This window comes from Triticum aestivum, chromosome 7D (genome assembly GCF_018294505.1).
Source record: "Triticum aestivum cultivar Chinese Spring chromosome 7D, IWGSC CS RefSeq v2.1, whole genome shotgun sequence".
NCBI classification, from domain to species: domain Eukaryota; kingdom Viridiplantae; phylum Streptophyta; class Magnoliopsida; order Poales; family Poaceae; genus Triticum; species Triticum aestivum.
The window spans coordinates 126,043,607-126,068,587 of NC_057814.1; the positions used below are offsets into that span (position 1 = coordinate 126,043,607).

The following is a 24,981-nucleotide window of genomic DNA, read 5'->3' on the forward strand; positions in this document are numbered from 1 at the left end:
CTTATACATGTTCCTATGACTATGAGATTATGCAACTCCCGAATATCGGAGGAACACTTAATGTGCTATCAAACGTCACAACATAACTGGGTGATTATAAAGATGCTCTACAGGTGTCTCCGATGGTGTTTCTTGAGTTGGCATAGATCGAGATTAGGATTTGTCACTCCGATTGTCAGAGAGGTATCCCTGGGCCCTCTCGGTAATGGACATCACTATAAGCCTTGCAAGCAATGTGATTAATGAGTTAGTTGTGGGATGATGCATTACACAACGAGTAAAGAGACTTGCCGGTAATGAGATTGAACTAGGTATGGTGATACCGACGATCGAATCTCGGGCAAGTAACATACCGATGACAAAGGGAACAACGTATGTTGTTGTGCCGTTTGACCGATAAAGATCTTCGTAGAATATGTAGGAGCCAATATGAACATCCAAGTTCCGCTATTGGTTATTGAACGGAGATGTGTCTCGGTCATGTCTACATAGTTGTCGAACCCGTAGGGTTCACGCGCTTAACGTTTGATGACGATTCGTATTATGAGTTTATGTGATTTGATGTACCGAAGGTTGTTCGGAGTCCTGGATGAGATCACGGACATGACGAGGAGTCTCGAAATGGTCAAGACATGAAGATTCATATATTGGAAGGCTACATTCGGACACCGGAATTGTTCGGGTCATTTCGGATAAGTTTCGGAGTACCAGGGGTTACCAGAACCCCCCCCCCCCGGGAAGTTATTGGGCCTCATGGGCCTAGTGGTGGAAGAGAGGAGGCAGACCAAGGTGTGGCGCGCGCCCCCCTAGCCCAAACCGAATTGGACTAGGGCTAGGGGGCCGGCCCCCCCTTTCCTTCTCTTCTTCCTCTCCTTCCTTCTTCTCCTACTTGGACTAGGAAAGGGGGGAAACCTACTCCTACTAGGAGTAGGAATCCCCCCCTTGGGTGCGCCCCTTGTGGCCGGCCCTCCTCCTCCTCCCCTCCTTTATATACGGGGGAGGGGGGCACCCCATAGACACACAAGTTGATCTTTAGCCGTGTGCGGTGCCCCCCTCCTCGGTTTTCCACCTCGGTCATATTGTCGTAGTGCTTAGGCGAAGCCCTGCGTCGGTAACTTCATCATCACCGTCACCACGCCGTCGTGCTGACGAAACTCTTCCTCGGCCTCAGCTAGATCTAGAGTTCGAGGGACGTCACCGAGCTGAACGTGTGTAGATCGCGGAGGTGCCATGCGTTCGATACTTGATCGGTTGGATCGCGAAGACGTTCGACTACATCAACCGCGTTACTAAACGCTTCCGCTTTCGGTCTACGAGGGTATGTGGACACACTCTCCCCGCTCGTTGCTATCCTTCTCATATATAGATCTTGTGTGATTGTAGGAATTTTTTTTTGAAATACTACGTTCCCCAACAAGAACCCCTTCTTGGACTGATCCATTTTGAACTTCTTCAAAATCTTATCAAGGTATGTGCTTTGTGAAAGTCCTATTAGGCGTCTCGATCTATCTCTATAGATCTTGATGCCGATGATTGAAACAACTTCTCCTAGGTCCTTCATTGAAAATCTCTTGTTCAAATATTCCTTCACATTTTCCAAAAGTTCTATATTGTTTCTAATCAGCAATATGTCATCCACATATAATATTAGAAACGTTATAGAGCTCCCACTCACTTCCTTGTAACTACAAGATTCTCTGAAACTTGTATAAACCCAAACGCTTTGATCACCTCATCAAAGTGAAGATTCCAATTCCGAGATGCTTGCACCAGCCCATAAATGGACCACTGGAGTTTGCACACTTTGTCAGCATTCTCTGGATCGACAAAACCTTCCGGTTGCATCATATACAACTCTTCCTTAAGGAAACCGTTAAGGAACACTGTTTTGACATCCATCTGCCAGATTTCATAATCGAAATATGCAGCTATTGCTAACATTATTCTGACGGACTTAAGAATCACTATGGGTGAGAAAGTCTCATCGTAGTCAACTCCTTGAACTTGTGAAAACCCCTTTGCCACAAGTCAAGCTTTATAGACGATGACATTACTGTCCGCGTACGTCTTCTTCTTGAAAATCCATTTATTCTGAATGGCCTTTTTCCCTTCAGGTAATACTTCCAAAGTCCACACTTTGTTTTCATACATGGATCCCATCTCGAATTTCATGGCCACTAACCATTTGTCAGAATCTGGGCCCACCATCGCTTCTCTGTAGCTCGTAGGTTCACCGTTGTCCAACAACATGACCTCTAAGACAGGGTTACCATACCACTCACGAGCTGTACGTACCCTCGTCGACCTACGAGGTTCGATAGTAACTTGATCTGAAGCTTCGTGATCATCATCATTAACTTCCTCTTCAACTTACGTAGGTGCCACAGAAACATCTTTCTGTGCTGCGCTACTCTCTGGTTGAAGTAAAGGTTCAACAACCTCATCAAGTTCTATCTTCCTCCCACTCAATTCTTTCGAGAGAAACTCTTTCTCGAGAAAGGACTCATTCTTAGCGACAAACACTTTGCCTTCGGACCTGAGATAGAAGGTATACCCAACCATCTATTTTGGGTATCCTATGAAGACGCATTTGTCCGCTTTGGGATCGAGCTTTTCCGGCTAAATCCTTTTAACATAAGCATCACAGCCCCAATCCTTAAGAAACGACAACTTAGGTTTCTTGTCAAACCACAGTTCATACGGTGTCGTCTCCACGGACTTAGATGGTGCCCTATTTGAAGTGAATGCAGCTGTCTCTAATGCATAACCCCAAAACGATAGTGATAGATCGGCAAGAGACATCATGGAATGCACCATATCCGATAAGGTACGATTACGATGTTTGGACACACCATTACGATGTGGTATTCCAAGTGGCGTCGAGTGTGAAATAACTCCACATTGTCTTAAGTGATTGCCAAACTCATAACTCAGATACTCTCATCCTCAACCAGATCATAGGAATTTGATCTTCTTGTTATGATGATTCTCAACTTCACTCTGAAATTGCTTGAACTTTTCAAATGTCTCAGACTTGTGCTCCATTAAGTAAATATACCCATATCTACCCAAATCATCGGTGAAGGTGAGAAAGTAACGATATCCACCGCGCGCGTCAACGCTCATCGGACCGCACACATCAGTATGTATGATTTCCAACAAGTCACTTGCATGTTCCATTGTTCCAGAAAACGGGGTCTTAGTCATCTTGCCCATGAGGTATGGTTCGCATGTGTCAAGTGATTCAAAATCAAGTGACTCCAAAAGTCCATCAGCATGGAGTCTCTTCATGCGCTTTACACCAATATGACCTAAGCCGCAGTGCCACAAGAAAGTGATACTACCATTATCAACTCTACACCTTTTGGCATCAATGTTATGAACATGTGTATCATCACTATCGAGATTCAATAAGAATAAACCCCTCACAATGGGTGCATGACCATAAAAGATATTACCCATATAAATAGAACAACCATTATTCTCTGATTTAAATGAGTAACCGTCTCGCATTAAACAAGATCCAGATATAATGTTCATGCTCAACGCAGGAACTAAATAACAATTATTCAGGTTCATCACTAATCCCTATGGTAATCGAAGAGCGAGCATGCCGACGGCGATCACGTCAACCTTGGAACCATTTCCCACGCGCATCGTCATTTCGTCCTTCGCCAGCCTCTGTCTATTCCATAGTTCCTGCTTTGAGTTGCAAAAGTGAGCAACCGAACCGGTATCAAATACCCAGGCACTACAACGAGAGTTGGTAAGGTACACATCAATAACATGTATATCATATATACCTTTGTTGACGTTAGCCCCCTTCTTGTCGGACAGATACTTGGGGCAGTTCCGCTTCCAGTGGCCAGTTCCCTTGCAATAGAAGCACTCAGCCTCCGGCTTGGGTCCATCCTTGGGTTTCTTCACGGGAGGAGCAACTGCTTTGCCACCTTTCTTGAAGTTTCCCTTCTTTCCCTTGCCTTTCTTGAAACTAGTGGTTTTATTCACCATCAACACTTGATGCTCCTTCTGGATGTCTGACTCAGCGACTTTCACCATCGCAAACAGCTCGGAGACTGACTTGTTAATCCCTTGCATGTTATAGTTCAACACAAAGCTCTTGTAGCTAGGTGGTAGCGATTGAAGAACTCTATCAGTGACAGCCTCTGGCGGGAACTCAACTCCCAACTCAGCCAAACGGTTGTAGTACCCAGACATTCTAAGTATGTGCTCACTGACAGACCCGTTCTCCTCCATCTTGCAGGCATAGAACTTATCGTAGGTCTCATACCTCTCGATCCAGGCATTCTTCTCAAAGATAAACTTCAACTCCTGGAACATCTCATATGCTCCATGACATTCAAAATACCTTTGAAGTCCCGGCTCTAAGCTATACAGTATAGTGCATTGAACTATTGAGTAGTCATCAACTCACGACTGCCAGGCGTTCACAACGCCCACAGTTGTCGGAGGGGGTGGTGCACCAACCGGTGCATCAAGGACATAAGCCTTTTGGGCAGCCGTGAGGATAATCCTCAGATTACGGGCCCAGTCCACAAAGTTACTTCCATCATATTTTAGCTTAACTTTCTCTAGGAATGCATTGAAATTCAGGGGAGCTACTACGCGAGCCATTGATCTACAACATAAATTTGCAAAGGCAACTTTAGACTAATATTCATGATAAATGAGTGCAGTTAATCATATTTCTTAAGAACTCCCACTCAAATCAACATCCCTCCAGTTGTCCGAGTGTAACACGATCCAAATTCACCAACCCAAGTCCGATCATCACGTGAGATGAGGTGGTTTCAATGGTGAACATCTCTATGTTGATCATATCTACTATATGACTCGTGTTCGACCTTTCGGTCTCTTGTGTTCCGAGGCCATGTTTGTACATGCTAGGCTCATCAAGTTTTACCCAAGTGTTCCGCATGTGCAAAACTGGCTTGCACCCGTTGTATGCGAACGTAGAGTATATCACACCCGGTCATCAAGTGGTGCTTCAAAACGATGGACTTTCGCAGCGGTGCACACTTGGGGAGAACACAATTTTATCTTGAAATTTTAGTGAGGGATCACCTTATAATGCCACCGTCGTCCTAATCAAAATAAGATGCATAAAAGGATTAACATCACATGTAAATCATAGGTTACATAATATGGCCATCAACTTGTGCTTTTGATCTCCATCTCCAAAGCACCAGCATGATCTACATCATCACTGGCATGACACCATGATCTCCATCATCGTGCCGCCATCGGGGTTGTCACGCCAACCATGCGTCTACTACCATTGCTACAGCTTAGCGATAAAGTAAAGCATTACATAGCGCCTAATGATTGACACGCATGTCATACAATAATTAAAGACAACCCTATGGCTCCTGCCGGTTGCCGTATGCATCGACATGCAAGTCGATATAAACTATTACAAACATGATCATCTCATATATAAAATATATTTCATCATGTCTTTGGCCATATCATATCACAACATACCCTGCAAAAACAAGTTCGACGTCCTTAGTTGTTGCATGTTTTACGTGGCTGCTATGGGTATCTAGCAAGAACGATTCTTACCTACGCAAAGCCACAAGGTGATATGCAAGTTGCTATGTAACCTTCTACAAGGACCGCCTTTGTCGAATCTGATTCAACTAAGGTGGGAGAGACAGACACCCGCCAGCCATCTTTATGCAACAAAGTCACATGTCAGTCGATGGAACTGGTGTCATGTATGTGGACATGTAAAGTTGGTTTGGGCCGCTTCATCCCACAATACCACTGAATCAAGAAAATACCAAGGAAGGAAGCAATCTGAATATCAATGCCCACAAACTCCTTTGTGTTCTACTCGTGATGTCATCTATGCATAGACCTAGCTCATGATGCCACTATTGGGGAACGTTGCATGGGAAACAAAAAATTTCACACGCTCACCAAGATCAATCTAGAAGATGAACATCTATGAGAGGAGAGATTAGATCTACATACCCTTGTAGATCGCTAAGCGGAAGCGTTAAGAAACGCAGTTGATGTAATCGAACGTCTTCGCGATCCAATCATGATCCCTCCCACGAACTCCCGATCAAGTGCCGAACGGACGACACCTCCGCGTTCAACACACGTGCGGCTCGATGACGTCTCCTCCTTCTTGATCCAGGAAGAGAGGGAGGAGAAGTAGATGGGATCTCAACCAGCACGACAGCTTGGTGGAGATGATGGTGGAGCAATCCCAGCCGGGCTTCGCCAAGCGCTACCGTAGATGCGATCTGAGGAGAAAATGGAGTAATGGGAGAGGTAGGTCTGCCTCCAGGGCATGGGAATTGGTGTGCCCAGCCCCCACACCCCTCCCTACTATATATAGGGGTGTGGGAGGCCTGGGGGGCGCAGCCCTAGCCCCTCCTCCAAGGAGGGGAGGCGTCCAAGGGGGAGGAGTGCCCAGTCAAGTTGAGGGCCCTCCCCCTTAGGGTTTCCCTTCCCCTAGGCGCATGGGCCTCTTTGGGGCTGGTGCCCCTAGCCCAATAAGGCTAGGACGTCCCCCTACAGCCCATGCACGCCCTAGGTGCTGTAGGGGCCATTTCGGCTCCTTCGGAACCTTCTAGAACCTTTCGGAACCTTCCCGATACAATACCAGTAAAACCCGAAACCTTTCCGGTAGCCAAACTATGACTTCCCATATATAAATCCTTACCTGCGGACCATTCCGGAGCTCCCCGTGACGTCCAGGATCTCATCTGGGACTCCGAACAACATTTGGTCACCAACATGAATATCCCAATACTACTCTAGCGTCACTGAACGTTAAGCGTGCGGCCCCTACGGGTTCGAGAATAATGTAGACATGACAGAGACACCTCTATGTTCAATAACCAATAGCGGGACCTGGATGTCCATATTGGTTCCCACATATTCTACAAAGATTTTTATTGGTCGAATCTCGAGCCAAGGATTCAGCTAATTCCGTATGTAGTTCCCTTTGTCCATCGGTATGTTACTTGCCCGAGATTCGGTCGTCGGTATCTCCATACCTAGTTCAATCTCGTTACCAGAAAGTCTCTTTACTCGTTCCGTAATACAAGATCTCATGGCTAACTGTCACGTCCCTAGCCTTGCTATGCACTTGGACTAGCTTGGTTGCTGCATCTTGTCTAAATTTCATTTAAAGTTGAATTGGGGATTGTTAAACCCTAGCACCAAATGAATTCAACTAGGGTCAAATTCAAATGTTTTCAATGAACCCAAAATGCCCTTTGGAAATGTTCATGATTTTTGATAAAGGTGAAAACCCCTGCCAGAAATGATGAGCATATTTATTGGCCATTTATGGATTTTTGAGCTAAATCATATTGTATTTGAATTGGAGCATTTAATGCCTATAAATATTTAAATGCTTCAATACTTCTGAAAACAATTGGGGGCTGTTGGAAATAATTCAAATAGTGCCCACAATTTTTATCAGGATTTTACAAAATGAGTTAGTAATTTTACTAATTCAAAACAGATCAAAACATAATAGCAAAAATAGGAAAACAGAAACAGAAAATAAAAGAGAGATAAAGGAGTCTTACCTGCCACTTACCTGGCCTGCACTGTGTTGGCCCAACACTGTTGGCCCAGCCCATCTCTCTCCCTTGTCTTCTTCCAGCTCACGCCAGAAGGACTGGAGCGCGCGTGGCCGACGCCCGCCGGCACGCGCACGACCACCTCCTGCTTGCCGCTTTGCCCTGGCCCTCCCTGCTGAAGCCACGCCACCCCCCTCGACCCTCTCTGGCTCTCCCAGCGCCTCCTCTCTCCTCTGGCTCCTCTCCACCTCGCGCCCGAGCGCACCGCAGTGCGCCGCCGAGCACCACCGCAGCCACTGCCGCCCCCTCGACCTCTCGAGCTTACCAAGAGCTCCGCCGCTTCATCCTCGACCTCCACACCGAGCCGCGCGACGCCGGATGCCCCACAACGCCGCCTTTGCCCTCGTCTTCAACCTCGGGCACAGGAGATCGCCGCTGGGATTCCGACGCCGTCAAGCCTTCCCCGAGCACGCTGAGATCACTGTAGACCCCGCCGTGAGCTCCTCTACCGAACCCCTCTCTCCCCGCCGTCGATTTCCTGCTCTAGCCCCGCCAACCATCAGAGCCGACAGCTCCTCGCCGCCGGCCATGTCGCCACCGCGGCTACGGCCCTGCAAGCACGCGTTCAAGCTTACCACTGAACTCACTGCACCCCCACGGGTCTAACGCGCCACCCGCGGCTCCTGCCATGCCCTGCACCGTCGATTCGTTCGACGCCCGAACGCCGGCCGCCACGCTTGCCATCGCCGCCGTCGTTCTGGGCCATCTCCGGCGAAGCTGACTGCACCACTCGACGTGCGGGATCGCCGGCGTCACGTAGGTGGTCTCCGCCGGCCATTTGGTTGCCGGAGCAAGAAACCCGAAGCCCTCCACCGTCTCTGGCCTCGCCGGCGACGAGCCGCGGGTCAACTCCGGTGAATTTGACCCGGGGTTGACCACAGTTTGACCGCCTGAGTCACTGACGTGTGGGGGCCACCTCGCTAACTAATCTGGCTTAGTGCTAACTAACTCGGTTAGTTAGCTGAGTCACTGACCAGTGGGCTCCACTGGTCAGGTTTGACCTGGACCAGCCGCTGTTGACTTGCTGACGTCAGGCTGACGCAGAAAATCATTTTCTCGATTAAAAACAATTCAGAAATTCCAGAAAATAGTGCAAACTTCTAAAATTCATAGAAATTCAACCGTAGCTCCAAATCAAATAATTTATATATGAAAAATTATCAGAAAAATCCAATCTAACCATTTATGCTACTTTCATGCATGAAAAACCAACTTATACCTGCTGTATAAGTGAAAACATTCAAATGGCATTTTAAATGCTCAAACTAGAGTTTGCATTTGAACCTTTGGTTCAAATGGACTCCCTTGCACTTGTTGCTAGCTGCATTAGCTCAATTCACAGCATATTGCCATGTCACATTCATGCATCATATTGTTGCATTGCATTGATTGGTTTTCCTCTCTGTTGCCGGTGTTTGTCCCCCCTCAGTAGACGATGTTCCGACGTTGTGATCGCTAACACTAATGAAGACTCAATGCTATCTTCAGAAGTGCCAGGCAAGCAAAAACCCCCTTGTTCATTCCGATACAATCCCACTCTCTCGCTCCTGCTCTCTTTTACTGCATTAGGACAACAACGATTCATCTGTTACTTGCTGCGGTAGCTGAACCCCTTTATCCTCTGCATGACCTGTCATTGCCACAGTAAATAGATGAAACCCACTAGCATGAGTAGGAGTTGTTTGAGCCCTGATGTGCCTACTCATTCATGCTTGTTTGTCATGCCTGCTACTTCTTAGAGTTGAGTCGAGTCTGATTCATCGGGGATGAATTGGAATGTGGTGAACATGTCCTACCGTTGAGAGCTAAGTGTGTGAACACGATTTGGTAAAGGTAGCGGTGAGAGGCCATGTAGGAGTACATGGTGGGTTGTCTCGTTGCAGCCGTCCTCAGGAACTGAGTTCTGTGTTTGTGATCCATGAACAGTTACTACCACGCATTGGAATGCTTAAGTGCCCCTCTCGACTTATTAATCAACCTGATCTCTGTCCAGGAGTTGCAACTAGTTTCTGGTGTTTGTAGGTAGTGTTAGTAGTCTACCAAGTGGCACCCGGTACAGGTGGGCTTGGGACAGACTAGGCACACGTGGCCTGGTGTACCGAGTGGCACCCGGATGGTGGGCTCGGGAACCCTGCACACATCGTTTGGGGCCGTGAGCGACACCCCGGCCGGATCTCCTTGCGGATGGAACCCGAATAGGCGATAAACCTGGACTAGAGACTTGTGTGGTTAGTCAGGTCATGGCCGACTCCCTCGCCAGGCTTCCGCTTGAAGGTTGCCGAGGTACACGACGTGTACATGGTGGTAAGTGGCGAGAGCGTGTGTGACGAAGTACACCCCTGCAGGGTTAATATGATCTATTCGAATAGCCGTGTCCGCGGTAAAGGACTTCTGGGTTGCCTATAACAGTTCATAGACAAGTGAAAGTGGATACTCTAAAATACGCAAGATAAGCGTGAGTGCTATGGATGGCGTTCTCGTAGGGAGACGGGAGCGGATCCATAGTGGTGTATTGATATGGTGAATATGTGGACTCGTGTGCGCCACCTCAAAAGAGTTACTTGCAATTGTAGCTTAGGATAGCCACCGAGTCAAAGCTGGCTTGCTGCAGTTAAACTCCACCACCCCCTTTTGGTACCGATGCATATGTAGATAGTTCCGATGTAAGTCTTGCTGGGTACAATTGTACTCACGTTTGCCTATTTTATGTTTTGCAGAGAGACGTCAGTCTCGCTAGTAGCTCCGTGTGGACTTCGACGTTTAGCTTGATACCTCAGCTACGATCTTGTGCCCTCGGCAGGATCTGGTAGATAGTCAGGCTTCGCAGCCTTTTTCTTTTGTAGTTGTCTGTACTCAGACAAGTTAAGCTTCCGCATGTGCTTGTTGCTTGTATGCTTTGAATGTTGGGTCATGAGACCCATGTTTGTAATATCTGGCTCTTCGGAGCCTAATGAATAAATACTCTGAGTCGTAGAGTCTTGTTGTGATGCCATGTTGTATTTGCACATATCGAGCATATTGTGTGTATGATTGAAATGCTTGGTATGTGTGGGATCCGACAATCTAGTTGTCTATCCTTAGCAGCCTCTCTTATAGGGAAATGTAGTCTAGTGCCTCCTTGAGCCATAGTAGTCCGCTACAGCCCGGATCACCGGAGTCCTGCTAGCCCAGCACTACTGCTCTGGACACTTGACTGGCCGGCATGTGTTTCATATCGTTCCTGTGTCTGTCCCTTCGGGGAAATGTCACGCGGTGACATCCGGAGTCCTACCTAGCCTGCTACAGCCCGGGTTCCCGGAGTCCTGTTAGCCCAGTGCTACAGCCCGGATTCGCACGCTGCTGACCGACACGTTCGATGTTGATTCATGTATGCCTGTCCCCATACGTTAGTGCCGCTTCGGGTTCACGACTAGCCATGTCGGCCCGGGTTCTCTGTCATATGGATGCTAGCGACATTGTCATATACGTGAGCCAAAAGGCGCAAACGGTCCCGGGCCATGGTAAGGCGACACCCGTGGGAGTACCGTGCGTGAGGCCGCAAAGTGATATGAGGTGTTACAGGCTAGATCGGTGTGACTTGGAATCGGGGTCCTGACACTAACTCTTTAGTCACATTGCTTGCAAGCTCATTGTGATGTTGTATTACCGAGTGGGTCCTGAGATACCTCTCCATCATACGGAGTGACAAATCCCAGTCTTGATCCATGCCAACTCAACAGACACCCTCGGAGATACCTGTAGAGCATCTTTATAGTCACCCAGTTATGTTGTGACGTTTGATACACCCAAGGTACTCCTCCAGTGTCTGTGAGTTGCATGATCTCATGGTCATAGGAACAGATACTTGACATGCAAAAAAAAATAGCAATAAACTTGATACGATCATATGCTACGTTTATAGTTTGGGTCTTGTCCATCACATCATTCTCCTAATAATGTGATCCCATTATCAAATGACAACTCATGTCTATGGCTAGGAAACCATAGCCATCTCTGATCAATGAGCTAGTCCTGTAGAGGCTCGGTAGGGACATATTCTTGTCTATGTATGCACACATGTATTTGAGTTTCCAATCAATACAACTATAGCATGGAAAATAAACGATTATCATGAACAAGGAAATATAATAATAACCACTTTATTATTGCCTCTAGGGCATATTTCCAACACTGCCCGCCCCACCGCACCACGCCGCCGTCGTCCCTACCGCCGGTTCCGCTGCTGCACCGTTGCCGCCCGATTTGAGCTCCCGCCACTGCTGGATTCAAGCGGCAGACCCGCCGCCACGCCGCCCCCGCTTTTCTGCCGCTAGACTCGAACTTCTCGCGCCGCACCGCTGTCGCCACCAATCGGCTGCCCGATTCACCGCCATGCCACCAGCCATTCAAGCTCCCGCCCCCGCATGCGACCTCCTGGATCTCATCGCTCGGCCCTCGGCGCTCCTCTTGAAGTTCGGCCACCGCTGCTCGGTTAGCAGTCGCCGCCGAAGAAGATCTCGAAGAGCAAGATTCGCTTCTTCTGTGTGCAGAAGAACCCGCCCGGGAACTTCGGAGTGGAGTTCCAGTGCGATGGCTATCGCTACTGGGTTGGCACGTTCGACTCCATTGACATGGCCGCTCGTGCATACGACATTGCCTCGTGGCATTTCGGCTGGCCGAGGCACGAGATGAACTTCCCGGAGATCAAGACTCGGGCCGACGCAGAGCTAATCGGGCCGAAGAATCCAACATTCAGGGGATGGACGAGAAGAAGGAGGGGAAGAAGAGGAAGAAGAAGAAGGCGATTCTCGTTGCTCCCGGTGATAGTGCTGAGGCGGTGATGGCGAGGTTCGCGCGAGAGTATTCGGAGTACCTCCAGGCCGAGCGTGAGTTCTACTCGAAGCGCGAGGCCGAGCAGAAGAATAAGGCGGTGAAGAAGGAGGATCAGTCGGCCCTTCGACGGTGACCCCCGTTGAGTCCGACTTGTCTGGTTGGGATGACTCGGAGGAGGAGGAGGACGTGTGCGATGACCCCAGCAAGGACGAGTTCTAGGAGCAGTTCAAGAGCGACGACCAGTAGACTAGGGGCGTGTTTGGTTGCTTGCATGAGGCCCAACCAGGCCCGCGCGGGAAGGGACGGGCTGTTTGGTTGCCTGGTTTTCCTGTTGGGCCTGCATAGCACAAAACTTAAAGCACCTCTGGGCCTGGCTCACTTGAAACGCTCAGATCGGCAGTTTCTCGCGAGCCAGGCCGAGGGGAGCGCAAGCGAGTGGGCCCTTGCACGAGCGGAGACGCCAGGGATGCGAGGTGATTACGTGAGGTCTTCTTCAACCTCCAGTAAGCTCCTATCTAATCTCCTCCCTCTGATCTACACAACGGTGCTTCGGTTCGAGGTAAGCTCTACACGAAAAAGATGCACCTCGATGCTACGGTTCCATTCAGGCGATCGGTTCGTAGTTTCGTCGGCCGTAAGTTCTTAATCTCGTGTTCCCGTTTGGAGCTATTCTGGACGAATTTTGTCAGATTCGTCGCGCACGATCGATCATATGAAATTTCCTTCGACCAGCAGCATAATCTCGCAGTTCCTCACAACATTCATGTTGTAAGTTTTTGGTTTCGGCGATCGTAGCTTCATCTCTCTTTGAGCAGCACTCTACTGCACTGCCGTCGCCAAGTCGAGCTCCTCTGTCCTCTGTTCAGAGCCCTCCTATTTGTCCCTCTCGACGCCGACGCCCTTCCCCTTGATCTCCTTGCCCACGTCCTACTACACTAGAGTCGTTTTCGGTGTCGCTCATCTCGGCCTACTCTCTGTCGTCCTCGTACTGCACTGACGGTGCAATGGCGCGCATACTGCTTTCTTGTGTCCTCTGCCTCCGTGCACACTGCAGTTCGCCGCGCCGCCGATGGGGTCGATCATCTTGGCCTCCTCTCTCTCTCGCCCTACTGCACTGGAGTCATTTCCAGCGTCGATCATCTCGGCCTCCTCTCTCGTCCACTGCACTGACGCTGCAATGGCGCGAGCACTGCATTCTCCTCCTCTGTCCATTGTCTTTGCGTGAGCACCGCAACTAGTTCGCCGACGGTGTCGCTCGTCCACGACTCCATGCTTGTCATGTCAAACACGGCGCCACGGCCACTATCCACCGTAGTCGCCATTGTCCAGCGCACACTGCACTTCTTCTCCCCTTCCCTCTGCTAGCTCTTAACCCTGTGTGCTAAGTGCAAGTGCTAGCTCTTAATCATACCCCATGCGGGCAACCAAACACCATGTTCATGTGCCGCTTGGGCCAATGCAGGCAACCAAACAAAGTGCACTTGCGTATTACCTAATGCAGGGACCCTAGATGCAGGCAACCAAACAACTCGCAGATGTCGCATATGAGGGTGTTTTTCCATAGCCACGCTGGGTTGAGATGTGTATGCAACGCAACTACTATTCACTACGTCAACCAAACACGCCCTAGTAGTAGTAGTAGTTTGATGGATGCAGTAGTTTGAAGTATGTTTAATTATTATATTTGAAGGACTATGTTTGCTTCAAATGAATTTGATATGTTTGAAATGATGTAGTAGTTGAACTAGTTTTACATCTTCATATACATCATTTATTGGAGTAGAAGTTTTACATCACCAAATATACATCATATGTTGGAGCTGAGGGTTTTTTAGAGAGGTAAAATTCACTTTTTGGTGATGTAAATTATATGACACCCACATTTACATATCTAAATTTGCGTTATCTATTAAAGATGCTCTTAGATGTGACATGATAATGTCATATTTAGATGAATCTTAAACACGTCCTTTTAACTATTTAATGTACAGAAAATATGATAGCACTATATGGTAATGTTACAGATCTGATGTCAGATTGTAACCATGAATAAATTGTCATTTTTAATGGCAAATTGCCTTGTTGTTCAGCAAACATGCTAAATTCTTGCCATGCTTAGGTTTTTGGCAGGATTTGCTATGTCCGCTCAAAGAATTTGTCATAAAAATATCAGATTTGCCATGGTTAACAATCTGACGACGGATTTGTGTGAAATCCATTTTTCTATAATAATTCTATAATGGTCTTAGTGTCCTCTTTCACTAATCCTTTGGATCAACTAGCTTCAACCCCGTGGGCCAGTCCTTGCAGTGACGCACATGCGGCACGATCTTGCCGGCATCTTGGCGTCGCTTGCAGTCGTACACCGGCGGGACGTGGTAGCAGGGCTCCATGGACATGTCCCTGCTGCACGGCCAGCTCACGGTCGTGTTGATCATCCCCATCCTCAGCACCCACGGCCTCATTCCGCCGAGCCCCTGCGCCACGTACCCGAACGTCGACTCGGCGGTGGTGACCAGCGTATCCGCCGTGCTCAGCAGGTACACCTCTGCCCAGGCCTTGCGTTCGTGCGACCTCACATGGTAGCGCTGGGTCTCCTCGTGGCTCGGCTGGTCCACCACCACCACCTCGCCGTTCGCCGTCGCGCGCTCCCAGTACGCCCCCTTCATCTTGTCGTAGTACCAAGCCTTGAGAGAGGTGATCAGAACAGCAGTGGGTTTGGCCGCGCCACCGGGCGCGGCCGCCGGCTCGTCGTCTTCCTCACCAAGCACCGCCGGGAGCAGCTTCTGGTTCTGCGTGCACGTCTTGATCTGCTCCAGGAGCTCCGGCGAGTCAGCCTGCCACGGGAAGACGCGCACCTGGATGCCGACCACGCGCCGTGCCCGCGCGAAGTGCGCGTCGTAGTACCGCGTGATGAGGCCCCAGACGCGGTTAGTCGGATGGAACAGGTACCGGCCGAGGTGGTGGAACACGGCGTCGCGCTCCGGGAACAAGGCGTCGAGCTTCCCCTGAAACGCCCTCACGAGGAACAGGCCCGGCGCGATGTAGCCGTCCGTCCTCATCACCAGCCACTGGATGTTGGACATGAGCCGCTGGTCGTCATCGCAGAAAAAAAGCTTGTCGTGGTCCGTCTGGTTGTGGTCGAGGTGGATGTACGCGAAGGCCGGCAGCTCTGCGGCGGCGGACCCGTTTACCTCACCGGTTCTGAGCACACCGTCCTCTCGCATCCTCCCATACCGCTCCGGCGTGGAGAGATAAAAGCCCTGATAGCTGACAAGCGGGAAGCCCGGAGGTAGCAGCCACGTCGTGTTGGGGAAGGGCTCGCAGAACAGCTCGTCCATCCCGTTGCTGGGGTCGACGAGGAAGACGCGGTCGGTGAGCACCGCGTACAGGAACGCCGACGCGGCGGCGATGATCCGGTTGCCGAGGCCGCGGTACGAGATGGAGACCAGGTACCTGCACTCCGGTGACGCGACGCTCTTGCCAGACTTGAGCTGCTCCAGGGCGTTGGTGTAGGCGGCGGTGCCCGGGCCGCACCGCCTTTGCAGGGCTTCGTGGCTCCGCAATTTGGAGACGAGGTGCTGTGAAGGTTGCCTGCCGGTGTTCCGACGGTACGCGGCGGACTGGTACCGGCTGCGGCAGGATTCTTGGTCGAAGCCTTCGACCAAGAGCCCGCCAAGAAGCTTGTCAGCGTGTGCTCCTGCATTCTCGTTCAGTAAGGATACTTCGGCAGGACCTGCAGAAGTTGCAGAAGTATGGTTCTTCAGTCTGGGCGGATGGTACTCAATCAAACAAGTGGATTTTCTCACTCTAACCAAGCACGATGTTGATCAAAATTGTGACTTGAATTTTGAAAATTGTAATGCATAGTAGTACAACAAAATAGATGAAGGGGATCCGAAAGCTGTTTCCTCTACTAAAGGGAGTGTTTCTAGGGCGCATGGCCGAGATGACTGAAAACTTCAAAAGTTTCAATCACTTCTATTCTCCACCAATAAACTGCAGCAATTGCACAAATACAAAGAAAAAAAATAAATAAAAACCGACAAATTACAAGAAAACGCAAAATCAACTATAACAAATTAGACAACCAAAAATGTTTTATGTCCTTTTAAGTTTACAAAAGGCCCCTAAAAAAGGTTGTAACCAAGACTTGCTGCGAACGAGGACTGAAATAACAAAAAGAAAAACAACTTCACAACAATGACTGAGAACTTCATAAATGTGACAAAAAGTACACAAAAGTGACCGAAACCGTGGTTAGGCCTCGTCAAGGCACCATGGCCGGCCTCATCTCTCCGTTTTGGCATTGTTGCTCTACGCGGCCTCCCCTCCTGTTGGAAAACTGTTGTTGCCATAGTCAGGCAACTGACGCATATTTAACATGATATTTTATATGACACCTCATTGAAACCGAAAACAACATAATAATGATGAAAAATACCATCCATGGGTAAGGGCATCTCTAACGCGGAACCTCAAATATCCCCTATATGTCTTTTACGGGAGTCTGGGCACTTTTTGCCATCAAATGATATCTCTCAAACGTCTGTGGACTGGTCTGAACTTCCAGATTTCAGTAAACCAGAAGCAAACTTTGGAGGGCGGGGGGGGGGGGGTGCTTTGGGGAGCCCGGACATCCGTCTAGGCAATCAAAAGCCACCACGTCGGACATCCCCTCTCTCCTCAACCACGAGATGCACATGCATAGATGGACATTTAGGGGGTATGGTTAGATGGCCGGCTCCCGTATCAGTGTCCAGGGCTGGTCCGCGGACACATAGTTGTTTAATTTAGGGGGTCAAAGTTGGAGATGTCCTAATACCAGAAAAATTCAGCACACATCCCAAAGTCCAACTTCGACCATAACTTAGATTAGATCAATAATATATATTTTAGTGACTTACAAATTATACCACTGAAAACATCTTTTCTATACAATTCAATGGTATAATTTTTATTGCATATAATTCACATTTAATTAATCTAATTTATGATTAAAATTGAATATTGAGATGCGTGTGCGTCTTATTCGTTGGAATGGAGGCAGTAGCCATTCACCGATCGAGCCAACAGACCATGTAAAAAACAATGGAAGGAGGAGACTGAAGAAAAGAAACAACCTCGCCGTAAGCCGGCCACGGCCGTCTTGATCCAGACCGCTGGCCTCTCGCCATTGCGGCCGCCAAGGAGAAGGAAGAGAGGTGGCACAATCAGCACGAAGGCAACGACCACCGCGTTGATCGCCGGGGCCCATCGCTTGCAGCCCTCAGGCTCAGCCGGCGTCGCGTTCTTCATGGCAGGCGGCGGCGTGAGCCAGCCGGGGCCGCCCGATCGATCTCTTGTGCCCGCCCGGCGCCAGTACGTGCGGTGCAGCTCCTCTCCTCTCAGTGCCTATCGGTTTCCAGATCGGCTTTCCTGGAGTAATACTTTTTGTCTTGATGGCGGTCTCAACCGTATACACTGTCACTACTTTTTGGTCTCATATTCCTCGTCTGCCACAAGTTCGATTTTGATTAGTGTTGGATGGAAGATAGAGGTGGAATCAAGAGTAGAAATTGCACGTAGAGTTTTCGATCCGGGATAAACGGTCGTCCTACTTGTTCACCGCTGACTTTTTTTAAGGTAATGTTCACCGCTGACTGGCCACCTTGTTTAGGGCATGTGCAACAGATTAGACGGCCGTTGTCTGTAATACTGCTCCACGTCATTTGCAGACAGGATGTACAGATAGCTATTACAACGGGTTGTCTTTAGAGTTAGTATCTAAAACTCCATAACGTGCATGCATATTTAAACAGATTTCCTGCCCACGATGCGGCCCATGATAACCAACGCACTAGTACAACGGGAAAAGATCGTCTGTAACGAGCGATTTATACGGCAACAGATCGTCGCTATTTCTACCGACAGCCTAGTTCAGTTTTCTCTTTCTCTCTCCCCCACGTCAATTATTTTCCTATGTGGCAGCTGTTAAAGACGGCTGACTGTACCCTGTTGTACATGCCCTTAGACCCACTCTTAAAATTTTGAACCGCCTCGATCGGGATGGCCGTCAGGTGGCAACCGCGATCGTCACAGATGCCACTTGTACCAGAGTGGACATGACTACAAAAAATGACAATTTAAGAAGCACTATTGACCTGTGTGTAGCTTTTTACATAACCCTATGTACAGTCCTCCATTTGGGATGGCAGAGTCGCCTACACATTTGCATATGGAGCACGCCAAAGCACAAACACAAAGTCACCATCATATGAGCTCCATATTTTCCCTGCAAGCTGTACCCACCTGTCATTGGGTCACATGTTCTCCCCCCAAAAATTCAAACGAAAACACTCAACTCATAGAACAGATTCAGAGCAGCAAGGGGTGTGCAGACGCGGTCGATGCGGAGCTTGCAGCAATGGAGGAAGGCCTTGCCCTTGCCGTCCACTGGCCCCCTCTTGCAATCACCTCGGAGACGGATAGTGCAGAAGCCGTCGCCTTGGTGCCCCCGGTACGTCAAGATATCCTTAGCGCATTCAGACTATTCGTGAACTAGTCCAGGAAATAAATGTGTCGACCATTAAGATTAACCACAAATCCAACTCTATGAGCCACGGCTTAGCCAGCTAGGTAGAGAATCAGGTGAAAACGGCCATGAAATGGGACCGTATCTCTATTGCTAGCTAACATATTCACCTCTTTCTCATTATTAGTTTTTAAAATCTGCTAGAGTTGCTCTTCTCACATTGGCGGAGCTATTGCCTCTCTTGTACTTTCAAGCACGCATCTGATGAATGAAAAATGTTAGGGATGGCAGTTTTGCCCATGGGTATGGGTACCCGCGGGTACCCTACCCGAAAACAAGTGGGCATGGGTGAGACTTTCTATCAGTTCATGCCCATGGGTAATGGGTATCCATACACGCAAAATGCATGGGTAGGGTATGGGTATGAAATTATATCCAGGGGTAACCCAATGGATACCCAGAAAAATTAATAAAAAAATTAAACCCTACAATATCTGGGTAAACCTATAGTGATTAGCATTGCAAGTTTACAAACTTGATTTTCTTTTTTCAAAGTTACTCCCTCCGTTCCTAAATACTTGTATTTTTAGGCATTTCAACAAGTGACTACATACGGAGTAAAATGAGTGAATCTACACTCTAAAATATGTCTACATACATCCGTATGTGATATTCATTTGAAATGCCTAGAAAGACAAGTATTTAGGAACGGAGGGAGTAGTTTGTAATGGAGATTAAGACATTTGTGTGTCAATCGATCATTGTGAAATTTTGATGTAAGTGCAAACTAGATTGTGATGGCCGAGTACCTAACTTTAGTTTTAGGCCCTTTTTTTGTCTTACCTTTATCATGACAATGTTATATATTGTACCCACCGGATACCCATTGGGTACAAGATACCCGATGGGTATGGGCATGGATACCAATTTATATCCATGGATATTGAAATGGGTGGGTATAGAAAAAAGTTTTAGGTATGGGTTTGGGCACAAAAAGTTCGTACCCGCCCATACCCTACCCATTGCCATCCTAAAAAAATGTACACTTGTCCGATAGTACTACGTACTCTGTTACTGGATCTCAAATTACCACTGACGATTCGCAGCTGACTTTTGCGCAACTGAACCAAAGAACCCTAGATGTGTCAGACGGCTATGATTAAATTACAGAGGTGACGGTGCATCCGCAGTTTGGCTACTGCCCGAGATTGACTCCCGCATCTGCGCCGTGCGCTACGGTTGACCTGCTACTCGCAATCTGGCCATTACCGTTGATCTCCACCTCAAGACAGCGGCGTGGCGACTCCCAAGACTGAAGCACCAGCTCTAGGAAAGGCTCGCACTCGAGAGAAGGACAGAGCCCCAGCCCACGCCACCGCCAATGGCGGTGATGAAGACGAAGCCGGCTGCAGAAGGCAAGCGATGCTGCCCGGGAATCAACACCAAGCTCGTCGCCTTCCTGCTCACAGTGCCGTCACTCATCGTCTTCCTTGGTGGGCGCAATGGCGAGCAGCCGGCGGTCGAGATCGAGGCGGCCATGCCCGGCAGAGGTAAAACTACCAAACTTGCTTCTGTCCAGTACTGCATCGTATAGATGCTAGTAGTAACCCAGGCGAGCTGGTTAGGAGAATTTGAAGGTTTTCCTTTTACCGGCGAAGTTCGTTTAGCAATCAGGACAAAATAAAAGTTGCCAAATTTTTTCGAACTTTCATTATCTTCAGTGGGTGCCTACATGTGTATATTTCAGTCAAAATGTTTCGGTGACACATGGGGTCGTGGAAAAATTCAAACACAATTCCATAATTTGTGAAACTTCCTTAAATGTTGGTAGTATTTAAGTCTTATTTAAGTGAAATCCAAATTTGATTGAAACCAACCCATGAGTGAGCTGGGTTTTCATCTTACACACGCCATGTGAATTCTTAGAGCATCTATAGCCGCAGGCTCCAAATTTGGCCCCTCAAACGTCCGTCGACGCGTCCGCGGACACTGACCGGGCAGGCCTCAAATTTTACCATTTACAACCACATACCATATTTTCAAAACATCTATTACATGCAGGGCAATGCACGACTATCATCCCGTTCGTCATGTGTCGGTTGTGCTGTTAAAACACACGAAAATTGCTCATACTTAAGATTTTCACACCCGTATTAGTCTCACCTCGCTGCGTGACGAGCTAATCGACCGGCTTAAACAGCCGGGTCGTCCAGAAGCGATAAGCTTCTGACATCATTGCATCCTTTATTTATCACATAGAAGATTTATAGTCACGGCCTATCTCCTTCGCAAGGGAAACATTCATGTGAGTATTGCTTTTTATGAATCACAATGTATCGATAAAAATTGAAAAAAGGAAACATTCATGTCAATACTGCTTTTTATAAATCACAATGTGTTGATAAAAATCTACTGCCATTGTAGTACGGGTATCAACGTATGTATATGAACGAGAAAATTTTGACACTCAATAAACAATTATCAATTGATGAAATGCAGTCCAGTGTCAAGTTATCTCGTTCATGCAGCGAGAATTAATAGATCTACACAACAACAGAGAACCTTGCCGCTATCCGCCAGTGCGGCTATTTAAGCCAGTCGACGTCCACCTCGCGTGGTGATGTGGGATTAAAATATGGAAGAGGAAGGAGGTTCTGTCGCTGCAGGTGGGACCGCTAGGAACTGCAGCGGGGTCGGCGGACGTGCCCGGGCGACCACATATCTCCCCATATTTGGGCTGGATATGAGAGGTGCCGGTCAGCCCAGGCGTCTGAGGCCCGTTTGAGGAGCCCATCTGAGTTAAATTTTCGTGACCGGTCAGTGACCGGGGGCGTTTGATGCGGGTTTGGGACGCCAGGCTGTATAGGCCCGTTTGGGGCGCCCGGGAGTAGAATGTTTTTGACTTTTTCTAGGTGCTATCAATATTTAGGATAGCCATTTTAAATCTTAAATTAAATTGCATTTTAAGTTAAAACTTTCAACCACACTGGGTTCGGTTAGTACAAAATTTGGCTTGTTTGATGCACTTGGAATGCCATACGGAGACGATAATATATTCTGCCACCTCTGCAGATCCAGAAGCTGTCTCGTTCCTGCAACGGAAGACAGCACACGATGACAGGCTTCTCGGCGGCCTCCTAGCCGACGGCTTCGACCAAAAATCCTGCCACAGCCGGCACCAATCCGCCGTGTACCGTCGTAACGCCGGCAGGCAACCGTCGCATCACCTCATCTCCAAACTGCGGAGCCACGAAGCTCTACAAAGACGGTGCGGCCCGGGCACAGCCGCGTACACCAACGCTCTGGAGCAGCTCAAGTCCGGCAGGAGCGTCGCGTCACCGGAGTGCAGGTACCTGGTCTCCATATCGTACCGCGGCCTCGGCAACCGGATCCTGGCCGCGGCGTCGGCGTTCCTGTACGCGCTGCTCACCGACCGCGTCCTCCTCGTTGACCCCAGCCACATGACGGACGAGCTCTTCTGCGAGCCGTTCCCGAACACGACATGGCTGCTGCCTCCGGGGTTCCCGCTCTTCAACTATCAGAGCTTTTACCTCGACACGCCGGAGAGGTTCGGGAGAATGCGGGAGGACGGAGTGCTGAGAACCGGCGTGACAAACGGCTCCGCCCCCGCCGAGCTGCCGGCGTTCGCGTACATCCACCTCGACTACAACCAGACGGACCACGACAAGCTCTTCTTCTGCGACGACGACCAGAGGGTTCTCCGGGACATCCAGTGGCTGGTGATGAGGACGGACAGCTACATCGTGCCGGGCCTGTTCCTGGTGAAGGCGTTCGAGGAGGAGCTCGACGGTCTGTTCCCGGAGCGCGACGCCGTGTTCCACCACCTCGGCCGGTACCTGTTCCACCCGACCAACCAGGTGTGGGGCCTCATCGCGCGGTACTACCGCGCGCACCTCGCGTCGGCGCGGCGCGTGGTGGGCATCCAGGTGCGCGTCTTCCCCTGGGAGGCGGAGTCGCCGGAGATCCTGGAGCAGATCAAGACGTGCACGCAGAACGAGAGGCTGCTCCCGGCGGTGCTGGACGAGGTGGAGGACGACGAGCCGGCGGTGGCCGGTGCCCAGCAACCGACGGCCGTCCTGGTCACCTCCCTCAAGGCCTGGTACAGCGACAAGATGAAGGAGATGTACTGGGAGCGCGCGGCGGCGGACGGCAGGGTGGTGGTGGTGGAGCAGCCGAGCCACGAGGAGACCCAGCGCTACAACGTGAGGTCGCACGAGCACAAGGCCTGGGCGGAGGTGTACCTGCTGAGCGTGGCGGACATGCTGGTGACCACCGGGCAGTCGACGTTCGGGTACGTGGCGCAGGGGCTCGGCGGGCTAAAGCCCTGGGTGCTGCACCATGTCGCCAACGGCACGGTGGGGTGGCCGTGCAGCAGGGACGTGTCCATGGAGCCGTGCTTCCACGTCCCGCCGCAGTACGACTGCAAGCGACGGGAAGACGCCGGCCTGGTCGTGCCGCATGTGCGCCACTGCGGAGACCTGCCCGCGGGACTGAAGCTAGTCGATCGAAGAGAATGGTAGAAACAAGACAAAAATGACCGTATTTCTTTGACGAAAACTTCCGAATGCACATGCTTTGTATCGATATCCAGCCATACTGTGCTGATGGGTAGAACATTGCCGAAAATTCTGAATGCACAAACAAGAGATGGTGTATAGAAAGCCAGCCATAACCTTGCGCTGATGGGAAGGAGTAGGACATTGTCGAAAACTGCTCTGTGGTTACTTTCTGCTGCTGATGATGTTTACGAGTTTGTGTCACCAAGATCGTATGTTGCTGATACTACAAACATTATTACTTCCGTTATAACTGACGACCGTGATGTTTTTAGTGTCATTGCCGAACTACTCTCCTTTTCTTTTAAAAAAGAATATATTAATATTGCGAAGATGACAATTATACCTGGCCACTATACAAACAAGATGTCGAAAGACGCCAAGAATACAGACAGCCAAAAAAAAAAGAACAGAAAAAAAAGACCCCAGCTCGATGATCAATCACTAGCCGCAGCAACATTCTAACCAGCACCTGGGTTACAAAAAAAAGTTCTTCAAAAGCGACGCCTCAAAAAAGGAAACAATGTACAAGCGTTGTCGTTGCCGATCGAAGATCTTAAGTTTTTTCACCCTGAAGAAAGTGCGAGTTCATCTAAAAAACAATGCCTACAACAAGACCATTGCAAGATGCAACCAATAAAGGGTAGACCTCGGGTTTTCACCTTTGGAATCGAAATTCGGCACTCAAGGAGCACCATAAAAAATGTAGTCCTTAAAAGCATACACACCCCTCATCTCTTATTGGCTGATATGTCAAGAAACAAGAAACGATGTAGAATTAATGCACCGCGCCTAGTGTTTTGAGATTATTTGGTTTTCGTAAGATGACTTACACACCTAACGAAGGAAGTATCATTTTCGTATCCCGTCGTGTATGAGTACATGGGTGTGTGTGTGAAAGCGACGTGTGTGTGGAAGTGGTTTTGTGTGGCCGAAAACACCCCAAGCGATTCCAGTGTTTTAGCGCACCCATGCAATGCAAAATCCAGCCCGCTGGCTGGGTTCAATCGCACGGCTGTCAAGGCGGTTGAAAAAAGGCAAAAAGATTTGGCTAGGTTTATAAGAAAAAGAAAAAATTTCAAAAAAATTATACAAATATTTATGCAAGATAAAGAAATATAGTATCGACTAAGACATAACTAAGTCTCAATCGACTCAGACTGAGCAATACTGAACGCAAAATCATCACCGTGCCCTTGTACAAGCCTTGTGGGAATCAAGAAGCAGCCAAAACTGAAGAAAAAAAAGTAAAGAAAAGGAGAATCACATCGTGTCCTACACTCCACGCGTTGACTGCCCATCCTCTCTCCCATATCACGCGCTGGCTCGGTTACCCAGAAGAGTCAACGTCGGATCCCGCCCCGGCTTGACGCAAAGTAGAGTAGCAGCCAAAACGAAATCGCCACACATTTTTTGACATGATGCAACGCAGCTCTAATGGATCGAT

General features: G+C 49.1%; 2 protein-coding genes across 2 annotated transcripts; one reads left to right on the forward strand and one right to left on the reverse strand.

Moving 5' to 3' along the window:
• Positions 1-14,489: 14,489 nt before the first annotated feature.
• Positions 14,490-18,022, reverse strand: LOC123169009 (galactoside 2-alpha-L-fucosyltransferase-like). The gene is made up of 2 exons (XM_044586872.1): positions 17,567-18,022; positions 14,490-16,179 (listed from the first exon to the last, which is right to left on the reverse strand). The coding sequence occupies exons 1-2, from the start codon at positions 17,739-17,741 to the stop codon at positions 14,705-14,707; spliced, it is 1,650 nt and encodes a 549-aa protein (XP_044442807.1). The 5' UTR covers positions 17,742-18,022; the 3' UTR covers positions 14,490-14,704.
• Positions 18,023-20,278: 2,256 nt separating this feature from the next.
• LOC123170078 (galactoside 2-alpha-L-fucosyltransferase-like) lies at positions 20,279-23,532 on the forward strand. The gene is made up of 2 exons (XM_044587922.1): positions 20,279-20,507; positions 22,030-23,532. Exons 1-2 carry the CDS (start codon positions 20,339-20,341, stop codon positions 23,496-23,498), a joined length of 1,638 nt encoding a protein of 545 aa, XP_044443857.1. The 5' UTR covers positions 20,279-20,338; the 3' UTR covers positions 23,499-23,532.
• Positions 23,533-24,981: the final 1,449 nt, after the last annotated feature.

Coding starts and splice junctions, on each gene's coding strand:
- LOC123170078 (XM_044587922.1), top strand. CDS start 20,339: ATGGCGGTGATGAAGACGAAGCCGGCTGCAGAAGGCAAGCGATGCTGC. Junction 20,508..22,029: donor GGCGGCCATGCCCGGCAGAG/GTAAAACTACCA, acceptor CCACCTCTGCAG/ATCCAGAAGCTGTCTCGTTC.
- LOC123169009 (XM_044586872.1), bottom strand. CDS start 17,741: ATGAAGAACGCGACGCCGGCTGAGCCTGAGGGCTGCAAGCGATGGGCC. Junction 16,180..17,566: donor CGTGGCCGGCTTACGGCGAG/GTTGTTTCTTTT, acceptor CAACTTCTGCAG/GTCCTGCCGAAGTATCCTTA.